Source organism: Salvelinus namaycush, chromosome 25 (assembly GCF_016432855.1).
Source record: "Salvelinus namaycush isolate Seneca chromosome 25, SaNama_1.0, whole genome shotgun sequence".
Classification (NCBI taxonomy): Eukaryota; Metazoa; Chordata; class Actinopteri; order Salmoniformes; family Salmonidae; genus Salvelinus; species Salvelinus namaycush.
The window spans coordinates 41,371,921-41,394,881 of NC_052331.1; the positions used below are offsets into that span (position 1 = coordinate 41,371,921).

Here is a 22,961-nt window from a genome sequence, read left to right on the forward strand (position 1 = left end):
AGGTTTTGAACTTTTAGTCTATAGTGTTGCTTGATAGGTGGTTAGACTATAAGCTGGTCAAAATGAGGATACATGAAAGTGGCAGCAGGTAGTCTAGCGGTTAAGAGCTTTTGGCCAAGAACCAAACGATTTCTAGTTCAAATCCCTGAACTGACTAGGTGAAAAATCTGTCAGTGTACCCATGAGCAAGGCACATAACCCTAATGGCTCCTGTAAGGCGCTCTGGATAAGAGTGTCTGCTAAAATTCTCAGCAACAGAGTGATCAAATTAAGATCCTACATCAGTATATGTGTACACCTTTATACGCTCAGTGCACATACACACACCTGCACAACACACATACATACAGAGACACACACATTGGATAAACCACACACATTTATACACACACACGCTGTAAACCACATAACCACACATACACACAATGACACACACGTGCTGTTAACCACACCATTCTGTAAACCACAGAAACACATCCTATCTGTTACACACACACACACACACACAGAGAGAGAGACATGATGATGGGCCCAAATTGACCCGAATGTACTCCCCTCAACCTCACGCTGCAATAATAACAGAGTGTATTTCTCGGTTCACTCAGGCGTCTGTTTCCATGTATTTGATATTTTCCCGTTAGAAAGGAAGGCCTATTACCACCAGTATTGATGGAATTTGGTATCATTATTCAGCCAGCGTTGTCATCTGAACAGACAGATGCTCTGCTGCTTCTATCCCCTGGACGAGCTTGTGAGGAGCGACGAGGCATTGGAGGTTGAAAAGACAGAGGGAGAGGGGCCGTGGAGGGAGAGGGGCCGTGGAGGGAGAGGGGCCGTGGAGGGAGAGGGGCCGTGGAGGGAGAGGGGGATGGGGCGTGGAGGGAGAGAGGGATGGGGCGTGGAGGGAGAGAGGGATGGGGCGTGGAGGGAGAGAGGGATGGGGTGGCGGAGGGAGAGAGGGATGGGGTGGCGGAGGGAGAGAGGGATGGGGCGTGGAGGGAGAGGGGGCGTGGAGGGAGAGAGGGATGGGGCGTGGAGGGAGAGAGGGATGGGGCGTGGAGGGAGAGAGGGATGGGGCGTGGAGGGAGAGAGGGATGGGGCGTGGAGGGAGAGAGGGATGGGGCGTGGAGGGAGAGAGGGATGGGGCGTGGAGGGAGAGAGGGATGGGGCGTGGAGGGAGAGAGGGATGGGGCGTGGAGGGAGAGGGGGCGTGGAGGGAGAGAGGGATGGGGCGTGGAGGGAGAGGGGGCGTGGAGGGAGAGAGGGATGGGGCGTGGAGGGAGAGAGGGATGGGGCGTGGAGGGAGAGAGGGATGGGGCGTGGAGGGAGAGGGGGCGTGGAGGGAGAGAGGGATGGGGCGTGGAGGGAGAGAGGGATGGGGCGTGGAGGGAGAGGGGGCGTGGAGGGAGAGGGGGATGGGGCGTGGAGGGAGAGGGGGAGGGGGCGTGGAGGGAGAGGGGGATGGGGCGTGGAGGGAGAGGGGGATGGGGCGTGGAGGGAGAGAGGGATGGGGCGTGGAGGGAGAGGGGGCGTGGAGGGAGAGGGAGAGGGGGCGTCGAGGGAGAGGGAGAGGGGGCGTGGAGGGAGAGGGGGATGGGGCGTGGAGGGAGAGGGGGATGGGGCGTGGAGGGAGAGGGGGATAGGGCGTGGAAGGAGAGGGGGCGTGGAGGGAGAGAGGGATGGGGCGTGGAGGGAGAGGGGGCGTGGAGGGAGAGGGGGATGGGGTGGCGGAGGGAGAGGGGGCGTGGAGGGAGAGGGAGAGGGGGCGTGGAGGGAGAGGGAGAGGGGGCGTGGAGGGAGAGGGAGAGGGGGCGTGGAGGGAGAGGGAGAGGGGGCGTGGAGGGAGAGGGGGATAGGGCGTGGAAGGAGAGGGGGCGTGGAGGGAGAGAGGGATGGGGCGTGGAGGGAGAGGGGGCGTGGAGGGAGAGAGGGATGGGGCGTGGAGGGAGAGAGGGATGGACAAAAGAGGGATAGAGAGAGGAAAAAGGGGGAAGAAAGTGTGTGTGTGTGTCAGGAAAGCCCCTTGAGGGTACTTGAGTGTAACAGCTTTTCAAACCAGTTCTCATGTATAGAGAGCCATCATTTAGAGGTCACCTCCCAAATCCCCTGTGAAAATGATCACCCACACGCTCACACAGACTACTGTAGGTGAATACTGGCTTACTGGAATACTCTAATCGATTCTGATTGTGATGTATCCTTCTTTCAGCCCTTGCAGTAGGCTGTTATTCACTGATCTATCGTGATTGGTGGAAAGCATTTTTCAACCTCCATTGATTCTCTGTTTGTTGATTATTTCAAGGAAGTGGGAATATATCTTCAGTGTGTTCAATCTAAATTCACTTTCTCCTTTTTCATTCACTCGCTTCCTTCACTAGCTCAGTCCCACTTCAAAACGGTGACAAACATGTGAGCGGAATAGAGTGACAGTTATTTGATAGGGTGATAGCGAAGAGGAGAGGAGAAAGCCTAGTATTGCGGAGAATCAGAGCTGGTGAGAAGCCTCTGAATGTTGACTCACTCAGGACTGGATGGGGATTCCATGGAATGGAACTGAGCAAGTGGGGTGATGGACTGAACAGAAAATTAGAAATGGAATTGGGCCCCTCTGTCAGTTAATATTATGGTCGTGTTCATTTGGACACGCAACGGAAAACGTTTTGAAACATTTTGCTTCTGAGAATTGAAAATGGGAATTTCTTATTGGACAAGTCTAGGTAGTCCCTCCTTGTTTCAGTCCGTTTTCTTCCATTTCGTGCCGAATGAGCACGACCCAGCTGCTAAAAGACCTCTCCTAGTCACTATCTCTGACCTCTGACCTCTCTGTCTCCCAGGGCTCAATGAGTGCTCACTCAACAACGGCGGCTGTTCTCACATCTGCCAGGATCGACCAATAGGCTACGAGTGCCAGTGTCCCACCGGGTACAAGCTACTGGACAAGAGGACGTGTGGAGGTGAATATTGAGAACACACACAGGCTAGACACACACACACAGTACAGGCTAGACACACACACAGTACAGGCTAGACACACACACAGTACAGTGTAGACACACACACACAGTACAGTGTAGACACACACAGTACAGTGTAGACACACACACAGTACAGTGTAGACACACACACAGTACAGTGTAGACACACACACACACACACACAGGCTAGACACACACACAGTACAGTGTAGACACACACACACACACACACACACACAGGCTAGACACACACACACACAGGCTAGACACACACACACAGTACAGTGTAGACACACACACACACAGTACAGTGTAGACACACACACACACACAGTACAGTGTAGACACACACACACACACAGGCTAGACACACACACAGTACAGTGTAGACACACACACACACAGGCTAGACACACACACAGTACAGTGTAGACACACACAGAAGTAGTACACTATACTCTCTCTCTCACACATACATACATACATACATACACGCACACACACACAATGTCAAGCACTGCAAGGACCGCTCTGATGAGCCCAAGAAGGAGTGTGGTAAGAATACACACACACACAGTAAGTAGTACAGTACACACACACACAGTAAGTAGTACAGTATACACACACACACATACAGTAAGTAGTACAGTATACACACACACACACACAGTAAGTAGAATAGTACACATGCACACACACACACGCATACAGTAAGTAGAATAGTACACATGCACACACACACACGCATACAGTAAGTAGTACAGTATACACACACACACAGTAAGTAGTACAGTACACACACACACAGTAAGTAGTACAGTATACACACACACACATACAGTAAGTAGTACAGTATACACACACACACACACAGTAAGTAGAATAGTACACATGCACACACACACACGCATACAGTAAGTAGTACAGTATACACACATACAGTAAGTAGTACAGTATACACACACACAGTAAGTAGTACAGTACACACACACACAGTAAGTAGTACAGTATACACACACACAGTAAGTAGTACAGTACACACACACACAGTAAGTAGTACAGTACACACACACACACACACACACACACACACACACACACACACACACACACACACATAGTAAATAGTACAGTATACACACATATAGTACAGTATACACACACACACACACACACACAGTAAGTAGTACAGTATACACACACACACATACAGTAAGTAGTACAGTACACACACACACAGTAAGTAGTACAGTATACACACACACACACACAGTAAGTAGTACAGTATACACACACACACACACAGTAAGTAGAATAGTACACATGCACACACACACACGCATACAGTAAGTAGTACAGTATACACACACACAGTAAGTAGTACAGTATACACACACACACACACACACACACACACACACACACACACACACACACAGTAAGTAGTACAGTATACACACACACAGTAAGTAGTACAGTATACACACACAGTAAGTAGTACAGTATACACACACAGTAAGTAGTACAGTATACACACACAGTAAGTAGTACAGTATACACACACACACACACACACACACACACACACACACACACACACACACACACACACACACACACACACACACACACACACACACACACACACACACAGTAAGTAGAATAGTACACATGCACACACACACACACACACACACACACACACACACACACACACACACACACACACACGCATACAGTAAGTAGTACAGTATACACACACACAGTAAGTAGTACAGTATACACACACACACACACACACACACACACACACACACACACACACACACACACATAGAAAATAGTACAGTATACACACATATAGTACAGTATACACACAGACACACACACATAGTAAATTGTACAGTATACACACACACACAGTAAGTAGTACAGTATACACACACACACACACATTCAGTAAGTAGTACAGTATACACGTACAGTATACACACACACACACACATTAAGTAGTACAGTACACACACACACACACAGTAAATAGTACAGTATACACACATAGTAAATAGTACAGTATATACACACACACACACACACACACACACACACACACACACACACACAGACATAGTAAATAGTACAGTATACACACATATAGTACAGTATACACACAGACTCACACACATAGTAAATTGTACAATATACACACATATAGTACAGTATACACACACACACACACACACACATACAGTAAGTAGTACAGTATACACGTACAGTATACACACAGACACAAAGTAAGTAGTATAGTATACACACTGACCGTCCTTGAGGTTATGTCTCTTTTATGATGACCATTTCTCTTCAAAGTACAGACTGCTATCTGTGAGGAGAAACGGGAAGACTCACAGAACCTTTCATATGTTCTTCTTTCTGCAATACAGCATATTGAATTGCAGCTTTTAAGCCACATATTTTATTTTACCAAGAGAAACCTGCTTGGTACAAGGTGACAAATCTCTTTATCCCCACATTTAATGCACAACTACACACTCTCTCTCACACACACAGACACACACACACACACACACACACACACACACACACACACACACACACACACACACACACACACACACACACACAGATGTACATTTACATACGCCAATGGTTCATTACATTTAGGTTAAGAACAACTGCTAAATTACCCCCCCCCCCCCCCCACTGAGGTATTCGTCCAGTGTGATTGATACCCCCCCCACTGAGGTATTAGTCCAGTGTGATTGATAACCCCCCCCCCCCCCATTGAGGTATTGGTCCAGTGTGATTGATAACCCCCCCCCACTGAGGTATTAGTCCAGTGTGATTGATAACCCCCCCCCCCCCCCCGAGGTATTAGTCCAGTGTGATTGATAACCCCCCCCCTCCCCCCACTGAGGTATTAGTCCAGTGTGATTGATAACCCCCCCCCCCCCCCCCCCCCCACTGAGGTATTAGTCCAGTGTGATTGATAACCCCCCCCCACTGAGGTATTAGTCCAGTGTGATTGATAACCCCCCCCTCCCCCCACTGAGGTATTAGTCCAGTGTGATTGATAACCCCCCCCCCCCCCCCCCCACTGAGGTATTAGTCCAGTGTGATTGATAACCCTCCCCCCCACTGAGGTATTAGTCCAGTGTGATTGATAACCCCCCCCCCCCCCACTGAGGTATTCGTCCAGTGTGATTGATACCCCCCCCCACTGAGGTATTAGTCCAGTGTGATTGATAACCCCCCCCCCCCCCCCACTGAGGTATTAGTCATGTGTGATTGATAACCCCCCCCCACTGAGGTATTAGTCCAGTGTGATTGATAACCCCCCCCCCCCCCCATTGAGGTATTGGTCCAGTGTGATTGATAACCCCCCCCCACTGAGGTATTAGTCCAGTGTGATTGATAACCCCCCCCCCCCGAGGTATTAGTCCAGTGTGATTGATAACCCCCCCCTCCCCCCACTGAGGTATTAGTCCAGTGTGATTGATAACCCCCCCCCCCCCCCACTGAGGTATTAGTCCAGTGTGATTGATAACCCCCCCCCCACTGAGGTATTAGTCCAGTGTGATTGATAACCCCCCCCTCCCCCCACTGAGGTATTAGTCCAGTGTGATTGATAACCCCCCCCTCCCCCCACTGAGGTATTAGTCCAGTGTGATTGATAACCCCCCCCCCCCCCACTGAGGTATTAGTCCAGTGTGATTGATAACCCCCCCCCCCCCCACTGAGGTATTAGTCCAGTGTGATTGATAACCCCCCCCCTCCCCCCACTGAGGTATTAGTCCAGTGTGATTGATAACCCCCCCCCCCCCCCCCACTGAGGTATTAGTCCAGTGTGATTGATAACCCTCCCCCCCACTGAGGTATTAGTCCAGTGTGATTGATAACCCCCCCCCCCCCCCCCCCACTGAGGTATTAGTCCAGTGTGATTGATAACCCCCCCCCCACTGAGGTATTAGTCCAGTGTGATTGATAACCCCCCCACTGAGGTATTAGTCCAGTGTGATTGATAACCCCCCCCCCCCCCCCACTGAGGTATTAGTCCAGTGTGATTGACAACCCCCCCCCCCCCCCCCCCACTGAGGTATTAGTCCAGTGTGATTGATAACCCCCCCCCCCCCCCCCCCACCGAGGTATTAGTCCAGTGTGATTGATAACCCCTCCCCCCCCACACACTGAGGTATTAGTCCAGTGTGATTGATAACCCCCCCCCCCCCACTGAGGTATTAGTCCAGTGTGATTGATAACCCCCCCCCCCCATCCCTTCCTCCTCAGACATTGATGAGTGTGAGAACCCCAACGCCTGCAGCCAGATCTGCATCAACTACAAGGGAGACTTCAAGTGTGAATGTTACCAAGGCTATGAGATGGACCCCGTCACCAAGACCTGTAAAGCAGAAGGTGAGGGAGGGAGGGAGGGAGGGAGCGAGGGAGTGGTTGGTTGGTTGGTTGGTTGGTTGGTTGGTTGGTTGGTTGGTTGGTTGGTTGGTTGGTTGGAAGGAGAAAGGGAAACAAAGGAGTACTTCCGTGTTCCTCCTCCAAGACTGTGGTTATGTGTCTTTGTTGGTACTGCATCTAACACACCTAACAGTCTGACTACTGATTCTCTCCTCAACACACACACACACACACACACACACACACACACACACACACACACACACACACACACACAGACACAGACACAGACACAGACACAGACACACACACACAGACACAGACACAGACACAGACACACACACACACACACACACACACACACAGACACACACACACCAGTGGAGGCTGGTGGGAGGAGCTATAGGAGGACAGATTCATTGTAATGACTGGAATGGATTAGTGGAACGGTATCAAACACGTCAAACATATGGAAACCACATTTATTCTATTCCAGCAATTACAATGAGCCCGTCCTCAAATAGCTCCTCTCACAAGCCACAAAGACAGACACACACACACAAAGACAGACACACACACACAACGAACACACACAAACACCACTGTTTCTTTAGTCAATGAGCCTCTAAAGTGTGACTATCACTCTCCTGCCAATTTGGACCATTCTGCTTAAGGGTGTAAACAACGACAAAAAAATCCTCTCTCTCTTCAAGTTTTTGGGGCGTATTTTTCGGAGAAGACGGGGAATTTGAGAAATGTCCCTCTTGGCAGTGTTTACATTTTTTTTAATTCTGGAAATATTTGAAGAGGGACTCACGTCTCGCTTTTCGAAATAATTAGTTGTAATGAGCTAAGCTGATGTGACACACCTTTTGAGCCTGGAGGGTATGAAGCATAATTAGAATGACATGTTCACAGTCTGAATCAGTTTGTCGCTAAAGCTAGTTAGAAAAATGGTCTAATGGAAAATAATGTACCAGTATCTGTATCTACTCCTTTAGAGGTTTTTGAGGATGTTTCCGTGTGTGTGTGCGTGCGTGTCTGCGCCTGCATATCATATCAGTTCATTCAGAAAGTATTCAGACCTCTTGACTTTTTCCACATTTTGTTACGTTACAGCCTTATTCTAAAATGGATTCAATCATATTTTTTCTCATCAATCTACACACTATACCCCATAATGACGAAGCATAAACAGGTTTTTAGAAATGTTTGCAAAAGTATTACAAATAAAAAACAGAAATACCTTATTTACATACAGTAAGTTTTCGGACCCTTTGATATGAGACTCGAAATTGAGCTCCATTGAGCATCCTTGAGATGTTTCTACAACTTGATTGGAGTCCACCTGTTGTAAATGAAATGATTTGCAAAGTCACACGGCTGTCTATATAAGATCCCACAGTTGACAGTGCATGTCAGAGCAAAAACCAAGCCATGAGGTCGAAGGAATTGACCGTAGAGCTCCGAGACAAGATTGTGTCGAGGCACAGATCTGGGGAAGGGTACCAAAAAATATCTCCAGCATTTTATGTCCCAAAGAACACAGTGGCCTCCATCATTCTTAAATGGAAGAAGTTTGGCACAACCAAGACTCTTCCTAGAACTGACTGCCCGGCCAAAATGAGCTATCGGGGGAGAAGGGCCTTGGTCAAGGAGGTGACCAAAAACCCGGTGGTCACTCTAACAGAGCTCCAGAGGTCCTCTGTGGAGATGGGAAAACCTTCCAGAAGGACACCTATCTAGGCTCCAGATAGATTATAGCTGTAGGCACAGATCTAGGATCAGCTTCCCTTACCTTAAAGCTAAAATCCGTAGTGGCTGAAACGTTCAGTTGCGATATAGACAGAAACAAAGACATCAGTTTCCCTGATCTGGGATCAGATTCTCCTTTCCTAATTTAATCACTTAATCATTAGGAGTAAAAACACAAACTGACCTTAGATCAGCACTTAAAGCAGCTTCACCCTACTCTAGAGCTCCAGTTGAAATAGCAGTTGAACGGATCCATATCCTTATAGCTCCCTGGGAACCACCAGATACCGGGATACAGCTTCTGACTGAACGCTTCCCCGTTCAAAGTCAATGATCTGGCTGGCTTCACTTCGTTCAAGGTTGTTTAGCCTCGGCGGGAACGACCGTATCGGTTTGTCTTTGTGTCTCTGTATTGAGTCATGACCGTGTTATGAGTCAATGAGCTCTGTGGGCTAAGTGGATGTGGGTGTGTGAGATACTGCTCAGTGTGTGTGTGTGTGTGTGTGTGTGTGTGTGTGTGTGTGTGTAATGCTGTTGTTACTGATCTATATCTTGTGTTAGATAATGAGGTGCGGAAGGTTAATAACCCGTGGACAGACTGATCGATACTGACACTATTCAGCAGTTTGGAATGTTTTAGTGAGAGATCATGTCTGTCTTCCTCATGGTTTTAGGGGAGAACTGTGTTCAGCTAAGTTTAGTTGCATATTATGACATGTAGAATCATAGGCTGAAATTCAATGGTAGCGGACAGGAGTTTCTGAAATGCAATTTCTCTCAGGTATGGTGTGTTGAAGCTGTAAACCACTATATGACTCACCTTTTTGAAATTGCTTTCAGTGTGTACTAAAAGATGTATGCGTTGTGGACATGTTTATTAGATGCAAGGCCACATCAGTCCTGTAAATATTTGTTTGAATCCCAACTGTCAGATTGTTTACTTGTCCGCTGAATGAACATTTTCCATTTCCATTTGAGTCATTTAGCAGATGCTGTTATCCAGAGCGACTTACAGTTAGTGCATTATGGGTGAAATAAGTCGACCTTTCCTCTTTCCTTTTCCAGGGAAGTCTCCCTACCTGCTGTTCACCAACCGCCAGGAGATCCGTCGTGTAGACCCGGTGAAGAGGGACTACCGCCAGGTGCTTGCCACCCAGAAGAATGCTGTGGCGCTGGACGTAGATGTGGCTAATAACCGTCTGTTCTGGTGTGACCGCTTCCACCGTAACATCTACAGGTAACGTTATTTTTCCCTTGTGATTCCGGGAATCCTCCTACTGGAATTTCTGAAAAACCTGGGAACTTTGTGAAAGTTTACGGAATTTTGCAACCCTACTTGACCCTGACTTGAACTATTATGTATTACTACTTTTGGATATATTTAATAAAGTCACATGATTCAGTACTGGTACCTCTTTTCTCTTTGTAAGAAAAAGAAGATAGCCGCCACAGCAGTACATTTGATAATAATTAGCCAACCTTTCGACAGCAAGCTGTCTTCTTCAGGGTTTCTGTCAGACCTCTCTTACCTCTACCTGGCGTCTCTTACCCCCCGGTGGGCTGTTCTAATTGGAACAGTGTCCTCATTATAAAAGAGAGAACAGGTCTCACAGGACACCCTATTCAGAAGTGTGAGTGACACCCTGTCCTCTACCACTCCTCACCGCCCTGGTCATTAGATGGAAGACAGCTCCCTATGTGGACAGCTGCTATTCTGGACAGAGTGTTTCACCTACAGACACTGACCGTGAAATGAACTCCGTTAAAGGGATAGTTTGACATTTTGGCAACTAAGCAATTTTTTGTACTTGCACAGAGTCAGATGAACTCATGGATACCATTTGTATGTCTCGGCGTGCAGTTTGAAGGAAGTTGAATGTAGTTTCTGAAGTCATAACGTTGCAATGACGGAAGTCTACAGGAGCAGCTAGCATAAAGCCATGTCCAGCCAGAAGTGACTCTCTTTTAAAAGCAATTTTCCAGACGTTTACTTAAAAGCTACGGAGATGAGCTCAAGCATAAATCACCTTTTAAAAGTATATCTCATTGCACAGGTTGTCTATCTGCGTTGAATCCTGGGCCTGACCTTCCAGGTAGCTAGCGCCAGACGTTGTGTGTCTTTGACACCCCTATCTATTACCATGCTCACATGTTCCTCTCCAGTGCTCTGATCCCAGAGGCGGGCGACCCGTCCCAGCAGGTGACCCTGGTGGACTCTGGCTCTCTCCTCTCCCCCGAGGGCCTGGCCCTGGACTGGGTCCAACACAACCTCTACTGGACCGACTCGGGCCACAAGACCGTCTCGGTGGCCTCGGCCTACGACGGCCTCAAGAGGAGGGTCCTGGTGGACACGGAGCTCAGCGAGCCCAGAGCCATAGCGCTGGATCCACAGCATGGGTAAGTGTGGGTGGGGGGGAAGGGGGGTTGGTTTTTGGTTGTGTTGGTGCAAAACACCTCGGAAATCAAAGGGCCAACGATGAAAAGACAACGCCACAAGTCGAAAACCAAGTGCTCCTCCTCGGGGTGCACTTCCACCAGTAATATATATAATGTTCAGTGTGCTACAGAGTGTTTCAGGTACAGATTGACCTCAACCAGACACCGTACTTGTGTTATGTTTTGATATTACGTCAGCAACATCAGTTGTGATGAATGAGAGTTGGACACATATGTAAATGTGTACACATGTTTGGTATTATCTAGTATGTTCATCCACGTCAACATATATACAGTAGTATCATATTGGTTTTCCTGTCTTCCTTCTAATAGAATAGAATACTATATACCATTTAGCAGACGCTTTTATCCAAAGCGACTTATTCATGCGTGAGTATATTTTACGAATGGGTGGTCCCGGGAATCGAACCCCACTACCCTGGCGTTAGAAGTGCCATGCTCTACCAAACTGCAATACAGAGGAGAGGAGGACAACTGTTCTTCTCCTCCTCAGGTTCATGTACTGGACTGACTGGGGCACCCGGGCCAAGATAGAGAAGGCAGGGATGAACGGGGTGGACCGACAAGTCCTGGTGTCAGACAACATCGAGTGGCCCAACGGCATCACCCTGGGTAAGAATACACACACCATACACACACCATACACACACCATACACACACACACACACACACACACACACACACACACACACACACACACACACACACACACACACACACACACACACACACACACACACACACACACACACACACACACAGGAATTGCCCGTTATAGTTGAGCGCCTTGCATATACCCTGGTCAATCCTTTGTTTTTAACAATAACAGATTGGTTCTTCAAGCAGACTTGAAACTATATGTTCGTCTATAGCTGAGCGCCTTGTAAACCTTTTAATGATGAGGATGATGATGATGATGATGATGATACATTCCATTTGTGAAGTGCTTTTCCACAGTTTCCTTCTCACTAGTTTAGTTACATAGTTACATTTGTTACATAAGGAATATAGTTACATTTGTTACATAGGGAATATAGTTACATAGGGAATATAGTTACATTTGTTACAAAGGGAATATAGTTACATAGTTACATTTGTTACATAGGGAATATAGTTACATAGTTACATTTGTTACATAGTGAATATAGTTACATAGGGAATATAGTTACATTTGTTACATAGTGAACTCATCTCCAGGAGTTTGCAACTTCAACTTCTTGATATAACCCCAATTGATTGTTTGACTAAATATTTCAGTGAGCAGTGTTTTCAGAGCAGAGTAGATACATTATTTACTGTATGCCTGTCTGCCCAAGTGATCATCTAATGCCTGTGTGTGTGTGTGTGTGTGTGTGTGTGTGTGTGTGTGTGTGTGTGTGTGTGTGTGTGTGTGTGTGTGTGTGTGTGTGTGTGTGTGTGTGTGTGTGTGTGTGTGTGTGTGTGTGTGTGTGTGTGTGTGTGTATCAGACGTAGCCAACAGGCGTCTTTACTGGGTAGACTCCAAGCTGCACCTGATCTCCAGTGTGGACTTGAACGGGGCTCATCGCAGGACACACCTGTCCTCCTCAGAGAGACTGGGACACCCCTACGCACTGGCCGTGTTCGAGGTGTGTGTGTGGTTTTGCCGGTCTCTGCTGCTCTAAGGGGAGCATCTTGTGAGTGAAGGGTTGAGCGAGCAGAGGGATGAGCTAGGTATCTGTGGGCACGCTTTAAAGACTCTCAGGAGGCCCGGCCTGGAGTGTTTTTAACTAACTATTTATCAGTCTTATGGCTTGGGGGTAGAAGCTGTTCAGGGTCCTATTGGTTCCAGATTTGGTGCATCGGTACCTCTTGCCGTGCGGTAGCAGAGAGAGCAGTCTATGACTTGGGTGACTGGAGTCTTTGGCCATTTTTAGCACCTTCCTCTAACACTGCCTGGTATAGAAGTCCTGGATGGCAGGAAGCTCGGCTCTAGTAATGTACTGGGCCGTACACACTACTCTCTGTGGTGCCTTGCGGTCGGATGCCAAGCAGTTTCCATACTAAGCGGTGATGCAGCAAGTCAAGATGCACAACCCTGCATCCCCGCCATCACACAATTACTGTTGTTGTTTACTCAATCCAAAAACGGTCCATTATAAATCACACTCTGGGTCAGGTGGATATCATTTGAAAGCCTGTACTATTACTAACGTGACTAGCTAAGTTATAAAATAGGATATTACAGTGTTAGGCTTTCACAATGCAATTCAGGGAAATTGATCATCATTTTGCAGTGGCGCGTATACATGGATGCCAAGAAATTGAGAAGAAAAAAAAGATAAACATAATTTCGTTTTTGTCTCTCTTTGTTTCATAATTTTCCTTCAATTCTCTAGAGGCTGAATGTATCTCACTGGAGAAAACATCAGAGAGAGCAAAACAGCGCCCCTCTGTCTCTGTATGTGTAGGCCATCTGTCTGATGCTGTCTGGTCATAAAGAGTATGACATTGTTTCCACCCGTAGCATTAAATGCAAAGGAAGCCAGTGAGCATTTGGCTTCCCTTTGATGGAGATGGAGATTTGGACTTGTGGTTTTTACTTCCTTCTCCGTACTGGCCAGTGATTATAAAGGCTATTCTGATTCAACCATTAATTAATACACATTGTGGCCCTGGACTAAGAGGATGAAAGTTCAATATGTAACTAGATGTAGTAGGCTGTTAACTCACTTGCTCATCATTGCCCATGAAAGGAAGTTAGTTAGTTAACATTTTAACCAGGTAACCATTTCTCTACCTGTAGGGTGAGTGGTTTTTCTACTTTTTTTCTACCCCCCAGCTACTCCGGTCCCAAATACACAAACTCACGTGCACTCACTCTGACAAACGTGCACAACACACACACACACACACACACACACACACACACACACACACACACACACAGAAATCAGAACCATGGACAGCCATATCATATTTAGCTTACGTAAGCTAACTAAAAGCTGAGACAATAAGAGCAACCTCTGTCCGGTGAAGTCCACAAAGCATATTGCATGTAACAAACAGTTATATGACCTACAGCATGACGAAGCAAGCTAAAGTTTCAGAATTTTTTTGGATCACATAGAGTTACCGCAGGAGCTCCCCTATTCCAGCACCATTTCAACTTCAACATTTCAACATCATCAAATCACCTCTGCTTAGTCTAATACAGGGACAACTAAAAGATAACAGAAACAATGTAGTCCAATACACAAATACACAAACTCACGTGCACTCACTCTGACAAACGTGCACAACACACACAAACACACACACACACACAGAAATCAGAACCATGGACAGCCATATCATATTTAGCTTACGTAAGCTAAATATTGAAGTTGAAATGGTGCTGGAATAGGGGAGCTCCTGCGGTAACTCTATGTGGTCCAAAAAAATTTCTGAAACTTTAGCTTGCTTCACCATGCTGTAGGTCATATAACTGTTTGTTACATGCAATATGCTTTGTGGACTTCACCGGACAGATGTTGCTCTCCGGTTTTGTGATGAAACAAACTGTGTCTTCTTATTGTCTCAGCGTTAGGCATATATATCACAGTGTCAAATATATCACAGTGTCAAATATATCACGGTGTCATATATATCACGGTGTCAAATATATCACGGTGTCAAATATATCACGGTGTCAAATATATCACGGTGTCAAATATATCACGGTGTCAAATATATCCCGGTGTCAAATATATCCCGGTGTCAAATATATCACGGTGTCAAATATATCACAGTGTCATATATATCACGGTGTCAAATATATCACGGTGTCAAATATATCACGGTGTCAAATATATCACAGTGTCATATATATCACGGTGTCAAATATATCACGGTGTCAAATATATCCCGGTGTCAAGGCATATGAACCAACAGGTTGTAGAGTAAACAACACAGTTATCACAACACATAGGCTGTAATAAGGCTTTTATTATTTTCTGTCTCGGCTTCCCCAGTGGTTTTACCCACGCAACGCCACTGTAATAGACTAACATAGGCTCATTCTGTTCAGAACAACCCAGGGTATTGGAATTGTACATCGAACATAGTGATCATAAACGTTGACACTGTGTATGGCATGATTTATTAGGGGTTTATTATAGGGGTTTATTATAGGGGTTTATTATAGGAGTTTATTATAGGGGTTTATTATAGGGATTTTATTATAGGAGTTTATTATAGGGGTTTGTTATAGGGGTTTATTATAGGATTTTATTATAGGGGTTTATTATGGGATTTTATTATAGGGGTTTATTATGGGATTTTATTATAGGAGTTTATTATAGGGGTTTATTATAGGATTTTATTATAGGGGTTTATTATAGGGGTTTATTAGTGCCCAAATCTGTCATTTTCAACCCGTATACGGGTACGAGTGTCCCGTATATGGGTTTAATGGTTTAACGCCAAATGACGGAGCTATCATTAGCTGGGTATTGGAGTATTATGCAGAGCTTAATAACTTCTAGCGACTCAGAAACCCGGATCCGGGAGCACCCCCCCCCCCCCCCCCCCCCCCCCCCCACTGATTAGCATCGCTAATCAGTGGATCGCTAAAATTGGCAATATTTATTAAATCAGAAACACATGCTGCAAAGTTCTTCCTAATCGAGAGTCGTCTGAGAACCAAACAGCTTTTCTCTGTAGCCTACACTTGAGTTTCCACTAGATAAAAACAATTAAACGCTTGGTACCTCTACACCTGCCACACATTAGTAATGATCGTATGGTCATTCCGCTGACGCGCTTATCCAAAGCCACTTACAGTTCTCACACACAAGCCGTACTTGCATTAAACACACCCTAGTCACTCACCCACCCCCTCCTCACGTTCCCTCCTCATCCCAACCCCAGTCACGGCATTCAGCCTTTCACCCTTGAACTCAAGCTGGCCTGTGAAACTCTGATTCGTCCAGTAACAGCCCTGCCTCTGCACATCCTCGCTTGCCTTAGTCTCCTAGAGAGAGACACATAGGGGGGAGGGGGAAGATGTAGGGGGGAGGGGGAAGATGTAGGGGGGAGGGGGAAGATGTAGGGAGGAGGGGGGGTGGACTTGTTTTTTTTATTCCTGTGATTCTTTTATTTGTAATGTAATTTTACCTGTGATTTTGTAACCTTTTGTTTTGATTCTGTGTGATTATTGGAGACGTAAAATCTACATGGATGAGAAACTGTACAAGGGAGCCAAGAATGTTTTTTTAGTTTGTTGCCTATGCTGACAAATCAACAAATCACAATTAAATAGTAGCATCTAAATATCATTAAATCACAAGTCCAAGACACCAAATGAAAGATACAGATCTTGTGAATAAAGCCACCATTTCAGATTTTTAAAATGTTTTACAGGGAAGACAAAATATGTAAATCTATTAGCTAACCACGTTAGCAAAAGACACCACTTTTCTAACTCCATCAGTTTCTTACTCCATCAGGTGCTATCACCAATTCGACCAAATAAAGATATAAATAGCCACTAACCAAGAAAAAACTTCATCAGATGATAGTCTGATAACATATTTATTGTATAGCATAGGTTTTGTTAGAAAAATGTGCATATTTCAGGTATAAATCATAGTTTGCCATTGCAGCCACCATCACAAATCTCACCAAAGCGACTAGAATTACTACAGAGAGCAACGTGTATTACCAATTTACTCATCATAAAACATTTCTTAAAAATACACAGCGCATAGCAATGGAAAGACACAGATGTTGTGAATTCAGACAATATTTCAGATTTTCTAAGTGTTTTACAGCGAAAACACAATAAATCGTTATATTAGCATACCACATATGCAAACGTTACCCGAGCATTGATTCAAGCCAAAGAGAGCGATATCGTTATCATCGCCAAAATATATTAATTTTTTCACTAACCTTCTCAGAATTCTTCCGATGACACTCCTGTAACATCATATTACAACATACATATAGAGTTTGTTCGAAAATGTGCATATTTAGCCACAAAAAAAACGTGGTTATACAATGAGAATAGTAGCCAACCTGGGCCGAAAACGTCGGCCGCCATCTTTGACAGTGATCGAGTCTAATGCATAACTAATCATAAACTTTACTAAAAAATATAGGGTGGACAGCAATCGAAAGACAAATTAGTTCTTAATGCAATCGCTGAATTACATTTCTAAAATTATCCTTACTGTGCAATACAGGGTTCGCCAAAGCGAAGCTACCCCAAAAAAATGGCCGCTTATGCGTTTAACATTTTTCAACAGAACAACGATTTATCATCATAAATAGTTCTTACTATGAGCTGATCTTCCATCAGAATCTTGGGCAATGTATCCTTTCTCGGGTCTAATCGTCTTTTGGTCGAAAGATGTCCTCTTGTCCCGTCGAAATGGCCACTAACGTTCGACCGGTACTGGAAACGTGCCCAGCGCTTCAAAGTGCATCACAAAGAAATGCCTCAAAATCGCACTAAACGGATATAAATTGCTATAAAACGGTTTAAATTAACTACCTTATGATGTTTTTAACACCTATAACGAGTAAAAACATGACCGGCGATATATAAGTGGCTAAACCAAAGCTTGGAAGGAGGCCAGTCCCGACGTCCATCGTGCGTCAGGCGCAGGAAGAAAAGAAAGCTACTTCCGCCTTGTGCTCTTTTATACAGGCCCTGATTGCGCAATCGACTCCATTCAAATTGTCACCTCTTACTGACATCTAGAGGAAGGCGTGGGCAGTGTTTGTATCCTCATAGCATTTACAGGGACATTAAAACTGACCTGGGACCAGAGGCCAAGATTTCTGAAATCTCACTCCCTGTCAGGAAAAGTGCTGTAGAATGAGTTCTGTTCCACTCAGAGACATAATTCAAACGGCTATAGAAACTAGAGAGTGTTTTCTATCCAATAATAACAATAATATGCATATTGTACGAGCAAGAATTGAGTACTAGGCAGTTTAATTTGGCAACGTCAAAAAAAAAAAATGCTAACAGCACCCCCTATTGACAAAAAGTTAATGTCTGTGTTTAACCTCCCACTGCTGTGTGTGTGTGTGTGTGTGTGTGTGTGTGTGTGTGTGTGTGTGTGTGTGTGTGTGTGTGTGTGTGTGTGTGTGTGTGTGTGTGTGTGTGTGTGTGTGTGTGTGTGTGTGTGTGTGTGTGTGTGAGAGTCTGTGGGCAGCAGCTAGCCTAGCGATTAAGAGAGTTAGGTTGGGCCAGTAACTGAAAGGTCGCTCGTTCGAATCCCCGACCCGACAAGATGAAAAATCTGGGGATTTGACCTCATTCCTCCTGTAAGTAAGTCACTCTAAGAGTGTCTGCTAAAATACAAAAATGAAATAATGTGTTTCTGCTGTGCTGTGTTCCCCTCTGGGATAACAGACTGTTTGGAATAAACTGAGGAAACAGGAGAGGAGCTGAGCTCTGGCCAGATCTCTGTTGTTCTTAGTGCCACACACACACTGCAGGCAGGACCACAACACTGGCACATATGGATGTGCAGGCACAGCTTTGACACACTGGCACACACCCATAACAACATTTTACTGCTGGCCCTAGTCACATGGCACACACAGACAGGCTGGAGGCTGGGTAGGGGTGGGCCAGAAGGAAGTGTAAGTCTGTGTGTGTGTGTGTGTGCGTGTGCGTGTGCGTGTGTGTGCGTGCGTGCGTGCGTGCGTGCGTGCGCGCAAGCGTACACTAACAGTCAAAAGTTTGGACACACCTACTCATTCAAGGGTTTTTCTAAATTGTTTTACTATTTTCTACATTGTAGAATAATAGTGAAGACATAAAAACTATGAAATAACACATATGGAATCATGTAGTAACCAAAAAAAGTGTTAAACAAATCAAAATATATTTTAGATTTTAGATTATTCAAAGTAGCCACCCTTTGCCTTGATGACAACTTGGCACACTCTTGGCACACTCTCAACCAGCTTCACCTGAAATGCTTTTCAAATGGTCTTGAAGGAGTTTGTACGTTGTAAAATAAATGTACACATACAATTTATTCAATCATTTCATCTAAACCACTCGAGCGTGGCAACGAGCGTCTGCCTAGGCAGGCGCTAAAGTAGGACTTGGTTCTATTTTTGATGCTTGACGCACTGCAAGTCCTGCCTCTCCCATCTCCTCATTGGTTTTCAGGAGCATATACCCATGTGGGTGATTGAAAGATGAACTGAGGTCCACACTCCAGTCCAGTGGCCGAGAGATTATTAGAAACTATTAGTTTCCACTTTTTATCTGTGGATTAAATGTCGGAATAGAGAACACAAGATCCAGAAAAAAAGGACCTTGTGCATTTCAGGTAAAATAACAACCAATGTTTATATCCCAGGACAAATTAGCCATCAACAGCAAGCTAGCTAGCTAAATGTCCATGAATTTTTCATTTTGATATTTTAACCTGCGTGTCTGGATCGCATCTGGTACAAAATGTACAAAATCAACATGCAGACGCACATGGTTGTCCGGTCTAGCCAGCATGTAAGTGTGTGTCAGTTTCATTTCACAGCCAGTTTAGGCACTGTGGTATTTACCCTGCTGCCTTAAAGGCTCTGCATGGTCAATCCACTGTGGTATTTACCCTGCTGCCTTAAAGGCTCTGCATGGTCAATCCACTGTGGTATTTACCCTGCTGCCTTAAAGGCTCTGCATGGTCAATCCACTGTGGTAATGACATTGTTTTAGTCCACTGTTCAAATTCCTAAAGTTACTCCTAACGCTCCGCTCCTAACGCTCCGCTCCTAACGCTCCCAGCTCCTAACGCTCCCAGCTCTGTACTCTCCGCTCCCTACTCTCCGCTCCCTACTCTCCGCTCCCTACTCTCCGCTCCCTACTCTCCGCTCCGTACTCTCCCCTCCGTACTCTCCGCTCCCTACTCTCCGCTCCCTACTCTCCGCTCCCTACTCTCCGCTCCTTAGTCTCCGCTCCCTACTCTCCGCTCCCTACTCTCCGCTCCGTACTTTCCGCTCCGTACTCTCCGCTCCCTACTCTCCTCTCCCCTCCATTCTCTCCACTCCCCTCTGTACTCTCTCTACTCTCCGCTCTCTACTCTCCGCTCCGTACTCTCCGCTCCGTACTCTCCGCTCCGTACTCTCCGCTCCCTACTCTCCACTCCCTACTCTCCTCTCCCCTCCGCTCTCTACTCTCCGCTCCCTACTCTCCACTCCATACTCTCCACTCCCAACTATCCACTCCTATAACTGCTGGTAAATTTGAAAGGAGCTTTTTACAATTTCAGTAAAAAAATATGGAAATCCTTTTTGCATCTGCAGTTGTCACAATAGCATCTACAGTAGAGCTCTACTATTAAAAGTTAATATGTGAAAATTCCTAATGCATTGTAGTAGCTAAAAGGAAAAATATGTTCTTATTGAAAGCTGATACAAATGTTAGACAGCTACTGCAGGATGGTGGTTTAATAATACATAATTTATTGTCCATTTTCTGAGAAGAAAACATTTGTTAGCCTTTCGTAAAACCAATCCACTTTTATTACAGTTTAATTTAGTGTATTGCAGCACACATACACGTACACACGTACACATGCACCAGGGTTTCCATTAGCCTGCTTTGTTTTGTAGGCTTTTTTGTGGGGGCCGATAAATTACTGTTGCCGGCCCCAAAAAATTCCATTGCAAAATAATGTTTTTTATCCATTGATGGAAATACCAGTCAATGTAAATACATTTCACCATCATGCCTATCGGTCTATATGTTAATTTGCATAATTTGTGGAAATAAGTTAACCTGGAACCTTAGTTATCCGACACAACACGCAGCATACAGAGACGGGATTTTTACTGGTTGTTGCTGGAGAGCTGGTTGTTGCTGGAGTAAAACATGTGCTTTTATAAGCCCATTCTAGGCGCTACAGAAGGTAGTGTGTACTGCCCAGTACATCACTGGGGCCAAGCTTCCTGTCATCCATGACCTCTATACTAGGCGGTGTCAGAGGAAGGCCCAAAAATTTGTCATAGACTCCAGTCACCCTAGTCATAGACTGTTCTCTCTGCTACCGCACGGAAAGCGGTACCGGAGCGTCAAGTCTAGGTCCAAAAGGATCCTTAACAGCTTCTACCCGCAAGCCATAAGACTGCTGAACAATTCATCAAATGACCACCTGGACTATTAGCATTGACCCCCCCCCCCCCATTTGTTTTTACACAGTTGCTACTCGCTGTTTATTATCTATCCATAGTCACCAGATGGCTTGTTTGCTTGTTTGATTCGTTTTTGGATTTATTGACCGACAGCCTGTAAGGTCAGGAATGATATATCCATATTTTGTTTTGTTGTGTTTTGACATCTCCTTTTGTTTGGGTATTCGGTCCGGCTGGGAAGCTTCAGTTGCTGGAGAACACTGAATCCAGCAAATATCTATTTGAGGATCAACCATTGATCAATTCTTAAGTAAGAAGTATCCTCACTGTATAACGCTGAATAGTTTTGTTGATATATTTCAATGTTAAACAAATTACTTTAATCATTAACACTACAATTAAAATGGCTGCTGTAGTTGTGGCTATTTCCAGCGATGCAAAAACTGATGTCAAGGAAAATGGAAAATGAGACCTGGAGCAAGGTTGTGGGTGGAAATGCCCCAAAGGAGACTGTTTGACCTATTTTTATCATGGAGAGAGAAATCCTGACAAAGGTCATAGCCAACCCCGTTAAGGAGGAGGAGCTCTAACACAGTCTCATACAGGAAATTCATCCAAACCACTTGAGGCCAGAACAGAGAGTACGTGCACTCTAGCGTGTATATATATATATATATATATATATATATATATATATTCTCAGTAAGGAAGCAAGGGCAAAGCTTCTGATCAGAGGAATAACAGTCAGAGGAAAACATGTTGTGTTCAAAGAGAATAATCCGTTCAGTTTGAAGTCACGCATGGCTGACCAGAACTCAGTTCAAGTTTGAACCGTCTCCGGAAGCTCTGGACTGTGAACCGTCTCCGGAAGCTCTGGACTGGGGATGCGCACTGGAGGCCTAGTGCGTGGAGCCGGTACAGGTGTCACCGGACTGGTGACACGCACTTCAGGGCGAGTGCGAGGAGCAGGCACAGGACGTACCGGACTGGGAAGGCGCACAGGAAGCCTAGTGCGTGGAGCCGGCACAGGTTGCACCGGACTGGTGACACGCTCTTCAGGGAGAGTGCGAGGAGCAGGCACAGGACGTATCGGACTGGGGACACGCACTTCAGGGCGAGTGCGAGGAGGAGACACATGACGTACCGGACTGGGGAGGCGCACTGGAGACCAGAAGGGTGGAGCCAGCCCAAGTTGCACCAGACCGGATCCCCTGGTCGGATGTTGAGCAGAACACACTTGCACAACA

General features: G+C 45.7%; 1 protein-coding gene across 1 annotated transcript in view; it reads left to right on the forward strand.

The window, feature by feature from the left end:
- The window catches only part of LOC120019956 (low-density lipoprotein receptor-related protein 8-like), a 165,387-nt gene that overhangs the window by 128,762 nt on the left and 13,664 nt on the right, over window positions 1–22,961 (forward strand). Inside the window, exons 7-12 of the mRNA XM_038963366.1 lie at window positions 2,835–2,954; window positions 7,281–7,406; window positions 10,224–10,395; window positions 11,322–11,555; window positions 12,109–12,227; window positions 13,084–13,223. Coding sequence (XP_038819294.1) covers window positions 2,835–2,954; window positions 7,281–7,406; window positions 10,224–10,395; window positions 11,322–11,555; window positions 12,109–12,227; window positions 13,084–13,223 — 911 coding nt within the window. The remainder of the gene's footprint in view (window positions 1–2,834; window positions 2,955–7,280; window positions 7,407–10,223; window positions 10,396–11,321; window positions 11,556–12,108; window positions 12,228–13,083; window positions 13,224–22,961) is intronic.